The 17,282-nt window shown below is 41.2% G+C and overlaps 1 protein-coding gene across 2 annotated transcripts in view; it reads right to left on the bottom strand.

Annotated features, from left to right (window-relative positions):
* The window catches only part of TTC9 (tetratricopeptide repeat domain 9), an 88,929-nt gene that overhangs the window by 16,929 nt on the left and 54,718 nt on the right, over window positions 1-17,282 (bottom strand). The window contains exons 2-3 of one of the 2 annotated variants that reach the window (XM_033951817.1): window positions 16,658-16,840; window positions 6,838-6,928 (exon numbers count right to left, since the gene is read on the bottom strand). In XM_033951817.1, coding sequence (XP_033807708.1) covers window positions 6,849-6,928; window positions 16,658-16,840 — 263 coding nt within the window. In that variant the 3' untranslated portion in view covers window positions 6,838-6,848. Of the gene's footprint in view, window positions 1-6,152; window positions 6,929-16,657; window positions 16,841-17,282 lie in introns of those variants that run through there. The other variant, XM_033951816.1, reaches the window with a different exon arrangement.

The raw sequence follows: 17,282 nt of genomic DNA, 5'->3' as shown, positions 1-17,282 counted from the left end.
TGCAGGATTACAACTTCCAAGGGGTAAATGATATTTTTTAAAATTTACCAGGCAACTATTTGCTTGCTTTAGCCCTTAATATACAGTATTTCTTTTATATATGCTTCCTGTATATACAGTATATATCTTGGATTCACCTTAACCACCGTGGTACAGAATTCAAAACCAACTAGTGTCGTTTCACAGTGGTTCTGGACTATTTAATGACTTCTACTTTACGTGCATCTTGCTACCAGCAATTTACCAGCAGACCCAAGAATTTTTTTTTTAAAAAAAGAACACATGGAGGTCAATAATCAGCTGCACAGACATATCTAACTTAGATGGCTTCAAAAATATACATGTTTGCAATGGTGCTATCCATTGATGCAGCCCTGCTGAATATGTGCATTCATTTGAAATGACACGGAAAACGTCAATAGCATTTCCTATGTCATTTTTTTGCCTGAAACAGGAAACCTCTCAAAATTGCATGTTTTTTCTTGTGTCACAGTGAGTACACACTATTTGCAAATAGGGCAAACTCTTTATGAACTTGTTATGGTATTGCCTCTTAAAAAAAAGGTAACAAAATTAAAATTTCCATAAGCAACATGGAAAACAAAACAAAATGAAAAGTTCTCAGCCCAACTAACGAGGGCTAAACATTAATCCAGCGATTTTCTACTTTTTTTGTTCTGTATTTTTCTGACAGAACAAAAAAAAGTGGAAAAATCACTGGAATAAGCACATAGCCCTCAGTGGAGACTTCCCCAACCTTGTTGGTTGGGCTGAGAACTTTGCAGCAGCCCCTCATAACTTTCAATGTCCAATTCAGATGATTCAAGTTATACCTGGTATTAAATCCAGATATTTTAGCAGTTGAATATTCTCACTCAGATGTTTACGTAAATTATCAAGTCAATATTCGGCAAGTATGGTGGATTATTTTTATAAAGTCAGTCACGTATATTCTACAGTATGTGACTGCATGTAAATTGACATAGAGCCCGCTGACACTGGCTATATAGGTAGTGGTAATATTCAGCTGCTATGTGGTTTAATTTATCACAATGTTTTTGCTATCCTAAATTAAACTGCCCAACTATATATACTGGCCTAAATATATGCACCTTGTCAAGAATGTAGGTGTGTGAGCAGAGTTTGATTATAGAAACAGAGAAAAATGGCAGCAGATAAAGGCTGTATGGCCTATTCAGTCTATCCATCTATATTATCCGCTATCTCTTCCTCCCCCCTAAGAGATCCCACATACCTGTCCCACACTTTCTTGAACTCAGTATACAGTGTATAAAAGGCCTTTATAAAATTACCCCCTATGGAAGTCTTTCTATAAGGAGAATGTGCATAAATCCCATTATTCTAGTAATTTACATGCATGTGTGAGGATATTTGTAAATAACAATAATCCAACTATGCCCTCTTTTTGTAAGTATGTGCGTATCTCTGATAAGACGCAAGTTGCAGCAGGTGGGTGGGGTGCACACTTATGCGCATAAGTTCTAGAACATTATAAGATATGCACAAATCTCCTGAATCTAGGTAAAAGCATTTTCACTAGTTCTACAGCTAGCATAAATACTCAATTCTAAAAACATATGCGTGCACATAACCTTTATACTAGTATTCTATCAAGGAAACCCAAGGTTGAGATTCTCTAACTGGCACGCCTGTTGGCGGCGCCAGTTAGAGAGCTGCGCCTCCAGCAAAGGTAGGCACTAGAAAAGTAGGCCAGGGTTTTTCAGGCCTACATTTCCGGCGCCTACCTTTGATGGGAATTGTGCCTCCCTAGGCGCTTTACAGCGCCTAATGCCACCTCCACCTACAGTGGCATTAGGCGCTGTAAAGTGTTTACGGAGGCATGATTCCAGAGCAGATTTTTAGGCACCTTGAAAATCAGTGAAATATGTCATTTAAATAGCATTTTTCACCGAGCTTGGGTGCCTACCGGCGCCGTTTACAGAATCTGGGTCCATGAGCCTACTTTCCTTATAGAACAGGCTGTGTATATGAGCCCCTTTACAGAACTGCCTTTATGTAGGTAATTCAATAACTGTGCACTTATTCTATAAAGTGGGGGCCCAATATTCAAAGCATTTATGCTCCTAACTTTGGAAGATATACTCCTAGATTTCTATTTGATATTGCAGTTCTTCCCCTTTTTCCTATTGTATCTGTAAGTCTGAATGTTTAAGTCACTGTAAAATAACCTACTTTTTAAATTGTATACCGCCTAGAAACTCTGTATAGGCGATTTAACAAATTTTTAATTTAGTTGAGATGAATTGTCAGCTAAGAAGTTATGCGCTTAAGTTTGGCTGAAAACAGGGCACAAGTTTAGGAGGTTAACTTAGAAGTTCAGCATTTACTGAATACTATCTATATATGGCGCTCAAAATTGCATGGGCAAGTTTGCACACACAATTTAAGTAACGAACAAATTAACACCTATAACTGGGTACTAACAATCAATTATTGGCGCTAATTGGCACCAGTTTCAATTTGCACATGCATCTTGCTAAGTGGCTATTCTATAAAGATGTGCGCGCAAATCTTTTAGTGCGCATACCATGAGAGTGGCCATGAGAGTGGCATGGGCTGGTCTGGGGCATTCACTACAGATGTGTGCCGTATTACAGAATTCGGAGGATCCGTGCCTAATTTATACACAAGGATTTACACCAGGTTTCAATTGGTGCAAAACCTTGCGCCCAAAGTTGGGCACGCATCTCAATCCTACGTGCTGTTCTATAAACGGTGCCAACTCAGAATGCCATTAATAGAATAGCGCTGAGTGTGCATTTTTTTTTGGCATCCAAATTTGGGCACCATTTACTAAATCTAGTCCTAGGTGTCCACTTTCCTTTATGGATATATAAGCATGAACCTGCTTAGGTTTGAGCACTTACAGCTTCCTTAGAGCTAGCATGTGTGCATCTAAAGGCCACCTACACTCTTCCCCGATTCTGCCTATGTGCGCACTTATTTGGATTTTTGGCATTTTTATTTAAAAAATTTATCACTTACTTAAAAACTAAGCAAGTTACATAAAACATATGCCATTATTATCAAATTCCATCCTCCTTTCTTTTCCCTCCTATTATAAACAGGCTCCTTATGATGCCATGATGATTAGCATTTGCTGACCACTGCCGGCGTTAAACCCAGTATTCAATGCCAGTCTATGCCGGGGTATAAGCACAGAATTTCTGGGTTTGCGGAGCCAACTGGTTGTGGTTTACTGCATAAAGATAGGACTAACTTTTACGCAGCCCTATTTATACATTTAACCTGGTCGGTTAAAGTTCTGAATATTGGCACTTAACTGGCCAACTGCCTCCGTAATGCGCCCAAAATAGCTGGTTTTCATTTCGGTGCTAATTGGCTATTTTCAGCAGCACTAAGAACATAAGAATTGCCCCTGTCGGATCAGACCGGAGGTCCATCGTGCCCGGCAGTCCGCTCACGTCAGCCCCTCAGGTCCAGGACCTGATAGTGCTCATACCCTAAAACTGTCATACGCTTTTCGCTTATGTCCTGTAGATAACCTTCTATCTATACCCTGTAATCCCCTTCGCTTCCAGGAAGTCATCCAGTCCCATTTTGAAACCCAGTATTGTACTCTGTCCTATTACCTCATTTGGAAGCGTGTTCCAGGTGTCCACCACCCTCTGAGTGAAGAAAAACTTCCTTGCATTCGTTTTGAATCTGTCCCCTCTCAGTTTTTCTGAATGACCTCTTGTTTTTGTTGTCCCCGCTAGTCTGAAGAATCTGCCCCTCTCCACCTTCTCTATGCCTTTCATGATTTTATACGTCTGTATCATGTCTCCTCTCAGTCTCCGCTTTTCCAGGGTAAAGAGCCCCAGTTTGTCTAACCTTTCGGAATATGAAAGGTTCTCCATTCCTTTTATCATCCTAGTTGCTCTCCTCTGGACCCTCTCAAGCATCGCCATGTCTTTCTTAAGGTACGGTGACCAATATTGGACACAGTATTCCAGACGTGGTCGCACCATTGCTCGATACAATGGCAGGATAACTTCCTTCGTTCTGGTTATGTGCTGCTGAAAATGACCAGTTAGCCCTGAACAGGCAATTTAATGGCCAAAAGCCATTTCTGGATGTTTAAATCATATTGAAAATCAGGCATAATCGACATAAATGTTGGCACCTCTTTTATGGAATTAACCCCTATACCTCTAAGTAATGCTGTCCCTGGAAAAACCAAAACTCCACCCCCTGTTTGGGCAATTAACTTTGACCATAAAATAATTTATTTGTCTGAAATTTCCCTTTCAGCCCCTAGGAATTTGTCTTTATGAAAATAACCTATATAGCTGGTGCCAGTTCCATAAGTGCTTTTAAATATCAAGCTCATTGGGGTTTATTTTTTTCTTTTTGAAACCACTCAATAGAAAAATCAAATGTCACTCATGCCTGACTTGACATTATTTTAGAAATCATGCAGTGACAGTTTTGGGAAGGCATGCAGTTCTTTGTGGAGGCTGAAAGTATTCCTTGAAGTCCTCTGTTACTTTCTTCGCTTTTCGAGGCTGGCTGTGTTGGGAGTGAACGCCAGACAGCTGCTGAGGGGGGAAGTCAGAACCGCTGCAAGGAGGGAAGGCTATGTCTACATCTTCTAGTGGATCTATATGGTAGTCTGACCACGTGGTACAACGTAACTATATGGAAAAACACCCACAGTGGAATTATGTACTACTAAGGTATCTACTCCCAGTCTATATGTTATTATCAAAATACCTCAAAATATTATATTATATTCTTATGGGGTGAAAAGCCTCAGAAAAAAAGATATAAGTTATCTGATGAATGAATGAATAATATTAATAAGAGTGGTTAGGTAAGGGTTTTTTTGCCTATGATTTGATTGGGATCTAGTGACTTGATCACGTTTGAAACCCAGCTGGGTTAATTGCTCCATGCTCTGAGGCTTTCCACCCCGTAAGAATATAATATAATGTTTTGAGGTATTTTACCTTATATTACTATACTGATTGTGATAATAACATATAGACAAAGAGCAGGTACCTTAGTAGTGCATAATTCCACTGTGGGTGTTTTTCCAATATACAGTTACATCTTCTAGTGGCCAGGGAAATAGGAAATGAATAGGAGGCAGACTTCTATTGGCCCAAAAAAACCCTTCAGACTGGATGATACTCAATATGAAAAGTAATCCAAGCTGCAGATAACAGCTCCCTTATTCTAGAGCAGGGGTGAGAAAACTTACCCAGTTGGGTTTTCCGGATTCCCCCAATGAATATGAATGAGATATATTTGCATGCACAGTTTCCATTGTATGCAAATAGATTTCATGTATATTCATTGGGGAAATCCTGAAAACCTGACTGGGTTGCGGCCCTCGAAGACCAAGGTTGCCCACCCCTGTCCCAGAGCATAGGTTCACTTTGCCTGCTTACTTTAGGAGAGGGCACTTATCTCCCCCAGTCCACCTCAAATTACATCTAGACAGAGATGGATAAAGAGAGAGCCTAAAAGATTTTTTTTTCCTTATTCATTTGGAACAGAGGATCTTATGGGTAACATCTAACAGAGGAATTCTCCTTCTATTGTAAAAGAACAAACTGGTTCATCGCTGACAATGCTGATTCCTATTAGGGAAACCATTTTTTCCTATTTTGTGACTTTAAAATTTAGAACCATGTGGGGATTAAGCGGTCCAAAACAGGTTTAGGGAATAAAAAGCATGAAAGGAAATGGGATGCTGAGAAGCAAACATTACAGAAAACATTTGACAAGGGTCTGAAGCTCAAGTCCTTGAGTACTACAAATAGGCCTGGATTTTAGGATCTCTGCTATGATTAGTCATGACCCCTGTTTGCACATAGCATCTCTAGTTTACAGTCATTTTACATAGTTTTGTTATGGTTAAATCCAGACTAGAGAATGACATGGGGACAAATTTCTCCCTTCCCTGCAGGAACTCAATTTTCCTGTCCCGTCCCTGCAAGTTTTGTTGCTGTCTCTGCCCCATTCCTGTAAGCTCTGTCTTAACCACACGAGCCTTGGACACTGATGATTTTTAAGTGTTTGAGGCTTGTGCAGATGAGGACAGATCTTGCAGGAATGGGGGAGGGACAGGAAAAGAACTTGCCAGGACAGGATGGGAAAATGAGTTCCCATGGGGACGGGGAAAAAATTTGTCCCCATGCCATTCTCTAATCCAGACCTCTCTGTGGCTCTCAAGGATAAAAATATGAAACTCCATAAGACCAGGGCAGAAGAGATTTATGGGAAACTCTTCAGTCATTTACAGTCATCTCCCCAAACCTCCTTCAACAAGAATATATGAGGATTTGCCTTTTCTCCCTATACAATAAGATTTGTCTCTATTTTAATCTGCAGTATTTTCTGTATGTGCTTCTACTATGTTAATTACAGTACAAATAAAGGGAGAAAGGGAGTCCCCAATATGTTCTTTTCTTCTGAATCTAAAAACAAGTGTCCAGAGAAGTTTGTTACTTTTAGAAGTATAACTTTTTTTGTAAATAAAAATCCATTTTTGCTTCTACAGCAGCCCCTAACCATACAATTCAAGCAGAAGAAGCAGCCAATCTAAGAGTGTCATTTTGTGGCGCTTCCATCAAATTGACACCACTGCCCCAAAGAAAGATCTGCAAAATGGCTGACTTTCTAGTACCGGGGGACTCCAGGGTGGGTTGGTAATTGTGCAGGCAAGCATCCAACCTCTTTTCAGTCTTAATGAAAGGAAGGGCATAGGGATCTGAGTGGTGCCAAGAGTGTGGAAGAAGGATATCCCGCCAATCAGCATCCAGCATCAAACCTGTGGAGACCCACCAGCTCCTGTTTCACGGTGCTTCTTTTTCTTTCTGGGAACATCTGCTGAGCTTCATCTCTGCCAGCTGAATATATCGGACAACATTGGTATCTGGAGTTGAAATAAATCATAAGAATAAAAAACAAAGGCAGTCACGCACACAGAGTTCTAAGATTTTCCTGGTCAATCTTCAAAATTATTTCACCAGCCAAAAATGACTGCGGACAGTTAATTGCTTGTTTGAGGTTATCTGTTAATTTTCACTGGCACTCATCTGGTTATTGCGGCTGAAAATGATCGGTTAGGGTTTAAGGCCAGGATTTTCTAATTGACGCCCAAGCTTAGTAAAAACGCTGTTTAAACAATGTTTTTAACTGTTTCAAGGTGCCTACCAGTGTCTAAAAAATCGGTTTTGGAATCGCGCCTCCATAGGTGCTATAGGCCACCTAACACCACTGTGGGCATGGCTAATGTCAGAAGTCAATACAAGCCAAATCACCGACTCTATTAGTTTTCAGACCTCCACTGAATCAAGCCAGCATAAATATCAACTGGAGAGTCTTGAATGGTTTTGTCAAGTATACACTTTTCAACTTACAGACCTCAGTGGTACCATCTGTATGCCGCTAAACTTTAGATTAGGCACCCCTAATCGTCATCGGTCTCTTATAGTGATTATTTTTTTTAATTATTTTTAAATATTTTAAATATTTCAATAAATATACTCATCTTAAACATAGACCTACGTTTCGCCCCTAAGGGCTGTATCAAGGAAATCCCCCTTAGTTCACACAGCTCATGCTCCCCGCGTTACAAGTTTAGTGACAAACTTTGAAACTTGACAAAACCATTCAAGACTCTCCAGTTGACATTTATGCTGGCTAATGTCAGAAGTGGCATTAAGCAGCCTAGGTGATTCTTGACAAATATAGGTGCCAGAAATATAGGCCTGGAAAACCCTGGCCTACATTTCCGGTGCCTATCTTTCCAGGAGGCATAATTCTCTATATGGTGCTATCACGTGATTGATACACAATTGGCAGCTGCTTTTTAGGTGGCTGCCGATATTGGTGCCTTATAGAGAATCCGGGTCTAAGTGAAAGCCAACTATTTAGGGGTATTCCGGGGCCAGAGTTTGCAATTGGCCGCTAAAATGACAATATTCAGGACTTAACTGATCACGACACCTGCATAAATGGGATCGCATTAACCACAATCCTATCTTTATGTGGCAACCCATAACCAATTAAGTTTTGAATATTGACTTAACTGGCGCTCACGGACAGCAAAATGCTCATTGCAGCCGGCTGATGATTGATCCCTTAATTTTGCAATTCAAAACTTTTTAATAACAGGTTACGAGGGGGTGCTGAAAAGTTTTCAGCCCAACCAAGAAGCAAATGACATAGATATGGTTCTATTAATGTCAAAACACAGAATTTCATTTCTGCAAATTGGCACTTAACGAAATAAGATAACGCTTCAGCTACAGTGGCAAAATAACACTCAGAATTTAGAAAGTTGGTTGGGCTGAGAACTTTTTAGCACACACTTGCAGAATTTTTACAATGATATTACCCTTTAAGAAATTAGATATTCAACTGATAGGATATTTTAGGCCTATTGTCTGGACTAAGGCAGACAACTCAGCAATTTAACATAGAGAAGTGTTGCAATAGTCAGGTAACTCAGGCTCTTCCATGTCTTAAAAAAAGTATCTTTGACTGCAAACAATAAAACAGCAAAAAAGACGTGTGTGTAGGGGGGGGGGGAGACAAATTGGAAATTCTGCTATTTTTGCTAGATGTCCTATGGTTGGATCACTGAAGGAATCACTGTGGTCCAGGTTGTTATATGGGAAAATTATGTTCTTACCTAATAATTTTCTTTCCTTTAGACCAGTAGTTCCCAACCCTGTTCTGGAGGACTACCAGCCAGTCAGAATTTCAGGATAGCCCTATTGAATATGCATGGGGCAGATTTGCATACCTGTCACCTCCATTATATGCAAATATCTCTCATACATATTCATTAGGGCTATCCCGAAAACCTGACTGGCTGGTGGTCCTCCAGGACAGGGTTGGGAACCACTGCTTTAGATATAGCAGATGAATCCAGAGACAAGTGGGTTGTGTCCAGAACGGAAGATTAGGTTTTTTTCTTTGGTAATCTTCTTTCTCTTGGTCCCCAAAGGATAAGCAAGGTGTTTCACTTCAATTCACGAACTGGGTTTTACAGAAATCCAAACACTTTTTTCTTCTGCTCCTCCCACTTGGCTGAGGAATACAGAGCCCCCTGCAGTAATGTCCAAAAGCAACTGAATAGCAATGGAACAAAACATAGACACAAAGGGGGCATGGGGAATCTCCCCGCTACACAACATCATTCTGTTCTGCTCTGTAATATAAAAGAACAATTAATAAATAGGTAACAGAAAACATCCCATGTTATGACTTTTGGCTTTGACTTTTCTCAGTACATACAACATGTCTTCTTTGCTGCTGGTGATGAGTGTTGTATTATCTGCATAGCATAGGTTGTTTATATTTTGGCCACCAACTTTGAAACCGACACTCTCTTCTTCCAAATTTGCTTTTCTGAAGATGGTTTCACCGTACAGATTGAACAGGTAAGGTGACAAGATGCACCCTTCCTGACACCACGTTTTAGTGTAAACCAATCAATTTTGCTGTAGTCAGTTCTCCATGCAGCTTCTTGATTTTCATATAGGCTCTTTATCAGTTGAGTTATGTGTTTGGGTATTCCCATTTGCACTAGAGTTCTCCATAGTTTATATGATCCACACAGTCAAAAGATTTGCTGTAGTTGATCAAAAAGACAGGTCGTCCAAGTGTCGATAATTGAAATGGGTTTTTACCTAGAGACTTTTTAGGCCTCTGAATCCTGCTGTGTGCCCAGAGCAGACAGGGGCATTTTTGGAGGAGTGGTTAAAGCAGGATATGGGCCGACCTAGACTTAGTCATACTGCAGGGATAATCAAAAGTTTGACAAGACTGCTTAGACGATGTGACTTAGGGGATCTAAAAACAGGTATAAGTGCCCAAAAAGTATCCAAAGTGACCAGAGAACTACTGCAGGGTGTGACAAACCCACTGCAATTCCAGGTTTTGTCACAGGAAAATTTAGGAAAACATACAAACCCTGGTGCAGGAGGGCAGACCAGGTCAGAGCCCATGACAGAAAAATAGCTGACTACTATATGAACAGTGAGGATGAGACTGACACAGAATGGCAGGACAGACAGAAACAGGAAAGTTTTGCCTTACCTAAAGCAATGCCAAAACAAAGCAAGAGACTGCTGCCCTGCTATTACCCTGTTCATGTGAGACAGAAACCAGAGAGAAAGTTTTCTCTCAGAGAAACGTCACAGTCTAAGGAAGGAAAGCCCTTCCCCCCACACAAGCCAAGGGGTGTGATTTTCCTCAGCTTAAAGAGAGGTTGAGGAGAGAGCCAGGGGAGGAGAGACAGAAAAAAGCGCAGAATGGGAACGAGTCAGAATGGGAGCAGCCCTGATTGGGAAATGACAGAGGAGAAAGAAGAGGTTAGCTTGACTCCAGATTGTCTACTCTCAGAGCCATGAGGAGAGTGGTGCTGGGACAGAAGTTTGGCCAGAGCAAATGAAGGAAGCTTGAAACAAAGGTGAATTTGCTGGATGATTTTTCCTTGCTGCCTTTTTCCTGTATGCAGACAGTGGGTGCTGCAATTGAAGTTACATTTTTAGACTGTAAAGTTTTCTGCATTAGCTCTGCGCTTTAAACCTAAAGAACTGATTCTTTTGCTAAGCAGAGCAGTGGCTAAAACTTGCTCAAAGGCTGAGCAGGAAAACTAAGCCTGTTTTGTTTTCTGTGATTCACTGGAAGCAGAGCTCTGTGTACAGGCACCAGCTGCTAGCTGTTGCCACGGCAGCCCATTTGATTGAACTGAGCCTGCATGGTCCTCAGTAACTTTTGAAAATCTCTGAGGTTAAAAGCTTTCCTGTTCTCATTGATATGTTTGTATCAGCCATGTTAACAATCATCCTGTTTTGATGAAGTTTATCTGTGCCTGCTGCATGAATGCCATATAAAGTTTCTTTATGTCTCAGCAAGACCATTTTGTACAGAATTCTAAACCTGCTGTCTCTCTCATGGCTACCTGTGCTTGTAGCCCAGCCTTGATTACTAGGAGTATTCCTGGTGTGTATAAAGTACTGCAGTAAGATTCATCTTGAAGTACAAGACAGGTTTTGCTTTATTTGCCACTTTGTAAATGGTGGAAAAGTTGTCTGAATGGATTGTTCTGAGAAAGTTACAAACATTTCTGAATTTAAGCTCTGGTGAAGAGAACTGTATTTACTTACCTGATAAAGTCCAGAGGCCGTGGTTTGAGTTAAAGTTTTGGTGGCCAAAAATATAAACCTTTTCCTTCTTGTTTTATTTCCATGATTACATTGAAGCCTGTTGTGGAATTACAGTATGAACATTGCTTAGTGCTGAACAAACTAGCCAATGCTATGAACTTTGATTTTGAGGCCAGTGGCCAAATAAAACCCACATTTGTCTTTTGCCGACTGTGTGATCTATTCATTGAAAGGTCTACTGAAGAGATCAGTTCTAGGCTGTTGCCTAGAGTTAAAAGTCCTGAAGGGCTCCCCTAGTTCCAGGGGGAACACCCCAAACCAGAGCAGTGTGTCACTACCCAGCTGCCTGCCACGCTCTTTGGGGACACAGGTGTGATAAGAGACAAAGTAAAGACCCCCATACACTCCCCCTGTGTTCACTGAGCCCCTCATACCGCCATAAAAATCAGAATAAATATGTACATACCTACCTCCGGAACATCAGCACTTGGCATAGGACAGCCTAGGAGAGCTGTACAGATGTGGCTTAAGTAGTCTGGGGGGTGAGCTAGTGAACCATAGAGAGAAGGGCCCAGGCCCATAAGCCAATCTAACCACTATATTTATGGTAAAAAATGTGAGGCCACCAAAAACCCCCAAAACACTACTGTACTGCCATTTAGGTGGCACCTACAGCCATAAGGGTTATTGGGGTGGTAGACATGTGGGTATAGTAGGTTGTAGGTTTTTTTTTGGAGGGGCTCACCATGACCAGCAAGCGAGTTGTGGTGAGATGTTTATGTGGCATTCTTTTTGTGAAGTTCACATCAGTGCCCTGTAAGGTGCCCCACTGCTCTCTTGCTATGTCTGGGTGGCCAGTCCATCACTTTGCTGGCCCCTCCCACGTCCAAAAAGTCTTGTTCTAGACGTTTCAGACTTGGATGAATATTTGGTCGAGAATGTGGTATAAAGATAGACACACTGGCAGTCTGAACAATCAAGCGACTGGACGTACAGAGAGAAGATAAAAATAAAAAAAAATAAACTTTTTGATGTACTTTTCAAGAATGGACCTTTTGTGGCTACTGACTTTGTGCGACTAGTGCCCTATGTCCAAATTGGACGTAGATGCTTCTTTCAATTATGGCACGCCACAGAAACAAGACAGAAAGAAGATTGACTCATTTGAGCTTTGGTGATGGAGAAGGATTTTAGGCGTGCCTTGGACTGCCAGAAAATTAACAAATCAATTCTGGAAGAGATCAAACCGACTATGTCACTTGAAGCCCAAATGATGAAGTTATGACTGTCTTATTTTGATCACCCCATCAGAAGAGAGATATCACTGAAGAAGGACATCATGTTTGGGAAGATCAAAGGAACCAGGCGAAGAGGGCAACCTGCAATCAGATGGCTGGACACGTTGAAAACAACCTTGGGGATGACGCTGGAAGACCTTTCTGGACTAGCACAAAACTGATTTCTTTTTAGACCTGCAATTCATCAAGTTGCTAGGACTTGAACACGAGTCAATGGTACCTAACAACAAACAGAAGACATAGGCAAGAACAAGGCAAGAACATGGAATCAATCTGCCACGTGCAACAAACACAAACTGGAAACTTGCCTTCAGAAGAGACATGCACCTGCATGTACAGAACGAATCCTTACAGGGCTGTCTGCAGGCAGAAAAGTACCAAGGTCTGAAAGTTGAAACATCTGAGGCAGAAATATGCAGGTGATACACAATAGACATAATAGACAGAGGGCAGGCCTACAGAATCTGTCAGGGACTAACAGAAAGATTACCAAAGGTGATGTACCATAGCAAAGGCAATGTCTAGGGTGGGACAGAGGAGTCCACAACACTGAGGCCTCAAATGCGGCACTGGACCAAGCCACCACATCCAGTCTGTAAAATTTGGTAAAGGTATGGAGAGAAGACCAAGTGGCCGCTCTACAAATTTTGACCAGATTAATCACTCGAGATTCCACCCATGAAGCGGCAACACCTCTAGTCGAGTGAGCAATATAAGTTAACGAAACGGCCAGGCGGATCCATCTGGCAATAGAAGCCTTAGACTCCAGCTTGCTCCACCTGAACTGGCTAGTCAGGACAAAAAGATGGTCAGAAAGACAGAAGTCATTGGTCCTCTCTAAATAGTGTAACAAGACTCTGTGTACATTTAGTTTTTGCAATATCTTATCCTTCTTTTCTGACCCGGTGGAATGAAAATCAGGTAGCCGAACTTCCTGGTTAACATGGTAATATACAGTAATAAAACAAAAAAACAAAGTAAATAAGGTAATATCTTTTTTATTGGACTAACTCAATGCATTTAATGTTCAGTTTTCAAATGTAACCCTTCTTCAGATCAGAAATAAGCACATATTGACAATTATCAATATATATAAGGAAAACATGAAATCATTTCAGGTACAGTTTTACAGGAAGAGGGAGGGGTGGGTAGGTAGGTAAGCAGGAGACAGCCTGGAGCCCCATTAAAATTCTTGCTACTGCCTGAACTGAGCAGGTGTCTGTGCCTGGCCCCCCATCCCTCAGTGATGGCTCACGGAACTGACAATCCTTAGCTTTCCACAAAGCAGAAAAACTGCTCTTAGTGCTTCTCTGAGCACACTTATTTTGCAATTGAATTCTATACATATAGCATGTGTATTTAGTTCATGAATCTTGTGCATATAGCACGCGATTAAACATGCATATTTGAGCTTACAAAACGTGCATTTCATATATGTATCTAGTGCAAAAGGAATCCTTAGTTTGCAAGTGTAAATCCGTGCACCTGTTTTGTGCCATTCTGCTTATTGGGGGGCATATTTTTATGCATGTATCGGACTGCAATAATTGGCTGCTCACAAAGGGCGGATGACCATATTTTGGCACTTCAAGAAGGTCATGGGCGCTTATGGAAAACACGGCCTCCCTTCTTCCTGCATGGGAAACCAGAGTGCCATCTCCAGCCGATGCACTCTCTAACAGAGGAGTCGGTGCGGCAAACGGACATAGGTCCAACAGTCTTAAACACTCTGAACGTGTGAGCTCCAGATATTGTAATATTAACACCATGAAGATCATGACGGTAATAAAAATTTTTAAAGAAACACCAAACAAAAAAAAACAGCTAACTGAAGAAGAAAGCCTCCAGGAGCAAGAGGGATCTCACTTCTGTCAGAGTAAGCAGCTGGGAAAACTCTTACCTGAATCTGTATCTTCCTTTTTTTATTTTAAACTCAGTCTGTGGAAAAGAGATATGCACAGAAGCCTGAATGGAAGGTTAAGGACCTGGGGTGACCTAATGTATCCCCAGAAGAATGAGGAAGGGACCTGGGGGGACAAGGTATAACCCCCTAAAGCTGGAACTGCTCAGCCAGAACAGCCCTTAACTCAACTGACCAAGGCCTGGACAGGAGCTAACAAGCAGAAACCATGAGCTGTGAGAAACACATCCATCTGCCTGCTGGAGATAGAGTATACTGATTTGCCAGGAGGCTGTACATCTAATAATAAGGCTGAGTTTAACTCAGTACTCTATTTCCATCTGCTGGTAGAAGGACACAACCCACTTGTCTCTAGATTTATCCGCTGCTGGAGCTAAGGAAGCTGATATAAATAAAGAATTGAAAAAAATAAATCTTTGGTGACTCTGGTCCCATATGGTCTGAAAGCTCATTAAAATAATATGTGAAAAAAGCAATTGTCTCACCTGTTAAACAAAATAAGTCTGAGAGACCCACTTGTAAAGTCTTCATGAGACAGTTCAAGGTTGCAGCTGTAGGCAAAGTTCTCAGTCTAAAACCTACATGTTGCTGGATAAGGTAAGTCATGGAGGCACAGTGTTGTGAATTGACCAAGATCACACAATTATAGAGGCTGTATCTGAAATCCTGAGTCACAGGCCTAAACCTAACCTTCTCCCAGTCTCAACAACTACTCCTACTTACACTTGGCCAACATATATAATGTGTGTGAGAAAACCCATAAAACTGCTTATTTTCAAGATTATAGTTATGTTGTACCCAGCTGCACTACTTATAATTACATCAGTTGGTTTTCTTTATGAAAATGCATTTTTAGCACAGTCTGTTAGATCCCTCAGTTCCTGCACTGCAGATGCTAGAAAGTCTCAACGTACTGGGATGTGCTTTGGCTTGCAACAACCCGTTGACTTAGCAGAGGCCTGGAGTTCATGAAATAACAGCTGTTTTCCATGTTTCTCCAGGTTTGATGAATAATGTTTCCTTGTCCTCCATGTCAACCTGAGGAAGAATTTGAGACAATATGGATGGAAATCTATCTGTGCAGAACAATATCGATCTCCTATGCCCATTTGAACAAATTCTTCTCAAAAGCACAATTTATCAGGTATATTAAGGCTAGAGGACTTCAAACAAAAACTGAACGAGGAGAGAATGACGGGTGTCACCTCAAGGATTTCTGTCCTACAGCAGTGCTTCTCGGTGTTGTTTTGGAAGCACACCTGACTGATTCAGTTTTCAGGAGATCCATAATAAATATTCATGAGATGTGTCTACACACATTTCCAACATATGCAAATGTGCCTCATTTATAAAGACTGGGAAAACTTTTAAGAAAGAGCATTTCTTTTGTACTATTTTTGGAGAAGTGACTGGACCTAGAAACAGTGGGCTGATTTGGAAGTCCCAACAGAGTTGTGACTTATTGTTGAGGGTGATTAGACACATTGAATAGACAAGCTTTTTGGTTTTTAACTTTAGGATAATAAAAAACCAGAGTATGAATTATTTAACCAAACCTGTGAGTTGGTGTCTACACTTCCCCCTCCGTATTCACGAATGATTCGCTTATTCGCGGTTTTAAATTATAAAAATTTATTTTCATTTTTGGGCTATTTTAGGCCCTGTAAGCCCCCCTTAAGCCTTACCTGGTGGTCTAGCGGGTTTTCGGGGCAGGAGCGATATTCCCACGCTCCTGCCCCGTGCAGATCGCACACAGGAAATGGCTCAAGAGACTACGGGAGCTCAAGGCAGCCATTTCCTGTGAGCGATCTGCACGGGGCAGGAGCGTGGGAAAATCGCTCCTGCTTGAAAACCCACTAAACCACCAGGTAAGGCTTAAGGGAGAGGGGGCTTTCAGGGATTAAAATAGACGGGGGAAGCAGGTGTTAGGGGCAGAACCGGCCCGAATATTATTTGTGTTTTTTTAATATTCGCGAGCCAACTCTGCCCCTAACCTCTGCGAATACGGAGGGGGAAGTGTATTTCCTTCTACACTGGAGTAAGACTAAATAGTCAGAAACTGTAAAGAAGCAAAGTGTACCCCTTCTGCATGAACATTCTATGAATGCATTCTACCCAAGTATTACAATATTTACTAGGGGTATCCTAAAAATCTGAGCCATTGGTGACCCTCAAGGACTAGGAGTGAAGACTAAAGTCGTAGTGGATTAACTTGATTCACTTGAATATCTGCCTCCAGTAGTTGTGCTTTTTCTTCATACCTGTTGGCTGTCGGCTCCTGGATTCTTTTAGGTAGTATAGTGCTTTGTCGTAGTCCCCAAGGTGATAGAATGCCACACCAGATCGATAAAGTGCCTTGAAATTCTCCCCTTCCTTCTTGAGTACTTTGAGGCAGTATTCTTTAACTCTCTCATAATTCACTAGCTCAGCCTGGAGCAGACATGCTGTGACATTAAAAAAAAAAAAAAAGAGAAGAGGGGGGAAATTAGTAGCAATCAAGAAGCTGCCACTAACAGATCTTTCTTGATACCTAACATACTAACTGGTGGTTGAGCATTGTTTACTGCAGTAGTCTAGTCCAGTAGTCCACTAACCTTCTATATTTATATATGGATCTGTCTTTGGCCTCAGTCCCCTGGCTAGAGTAGTGTTTCTCAACCTTTTCAAGCCAAGTATCCCCTAAGCCTAACAAATACGAACCGAGTACCCCCACCCAAACTCCACCTCAGACCCGCCCAAACTCCACCCCCATAATAATAATACTAATTGTAATGCAATTACTTCCATCCATTTTTCATACACACACAATATAAATTTATTAATACATAATGGTAGCCACAAAATTTTAAAAAACACAAAACACACTGTATGCAGAGAAAATGTTAA

The sequence above is a fragment of the Geotrypetes seraphini genome, chromosome 7 (assembly GCF_902459505.1).
Source record: "Geotrypetes seraphini chromosome 7, aGeoSer1.1, whole genome shotgun sequence".
Classification (NCBI taxonomy): domain Eukaryota; kingdom Metazoa; phylum Chordata; class Amphibia; order Gymnophiona; family Dermophiidae; genus Geotrypetes; species Geotrypetes seraphini.
The sequence above is the reverse complement of the archived record's forward strand: the minus strand, read 5'-3'. Positions and strand labels throughout refer to the sequence as shown.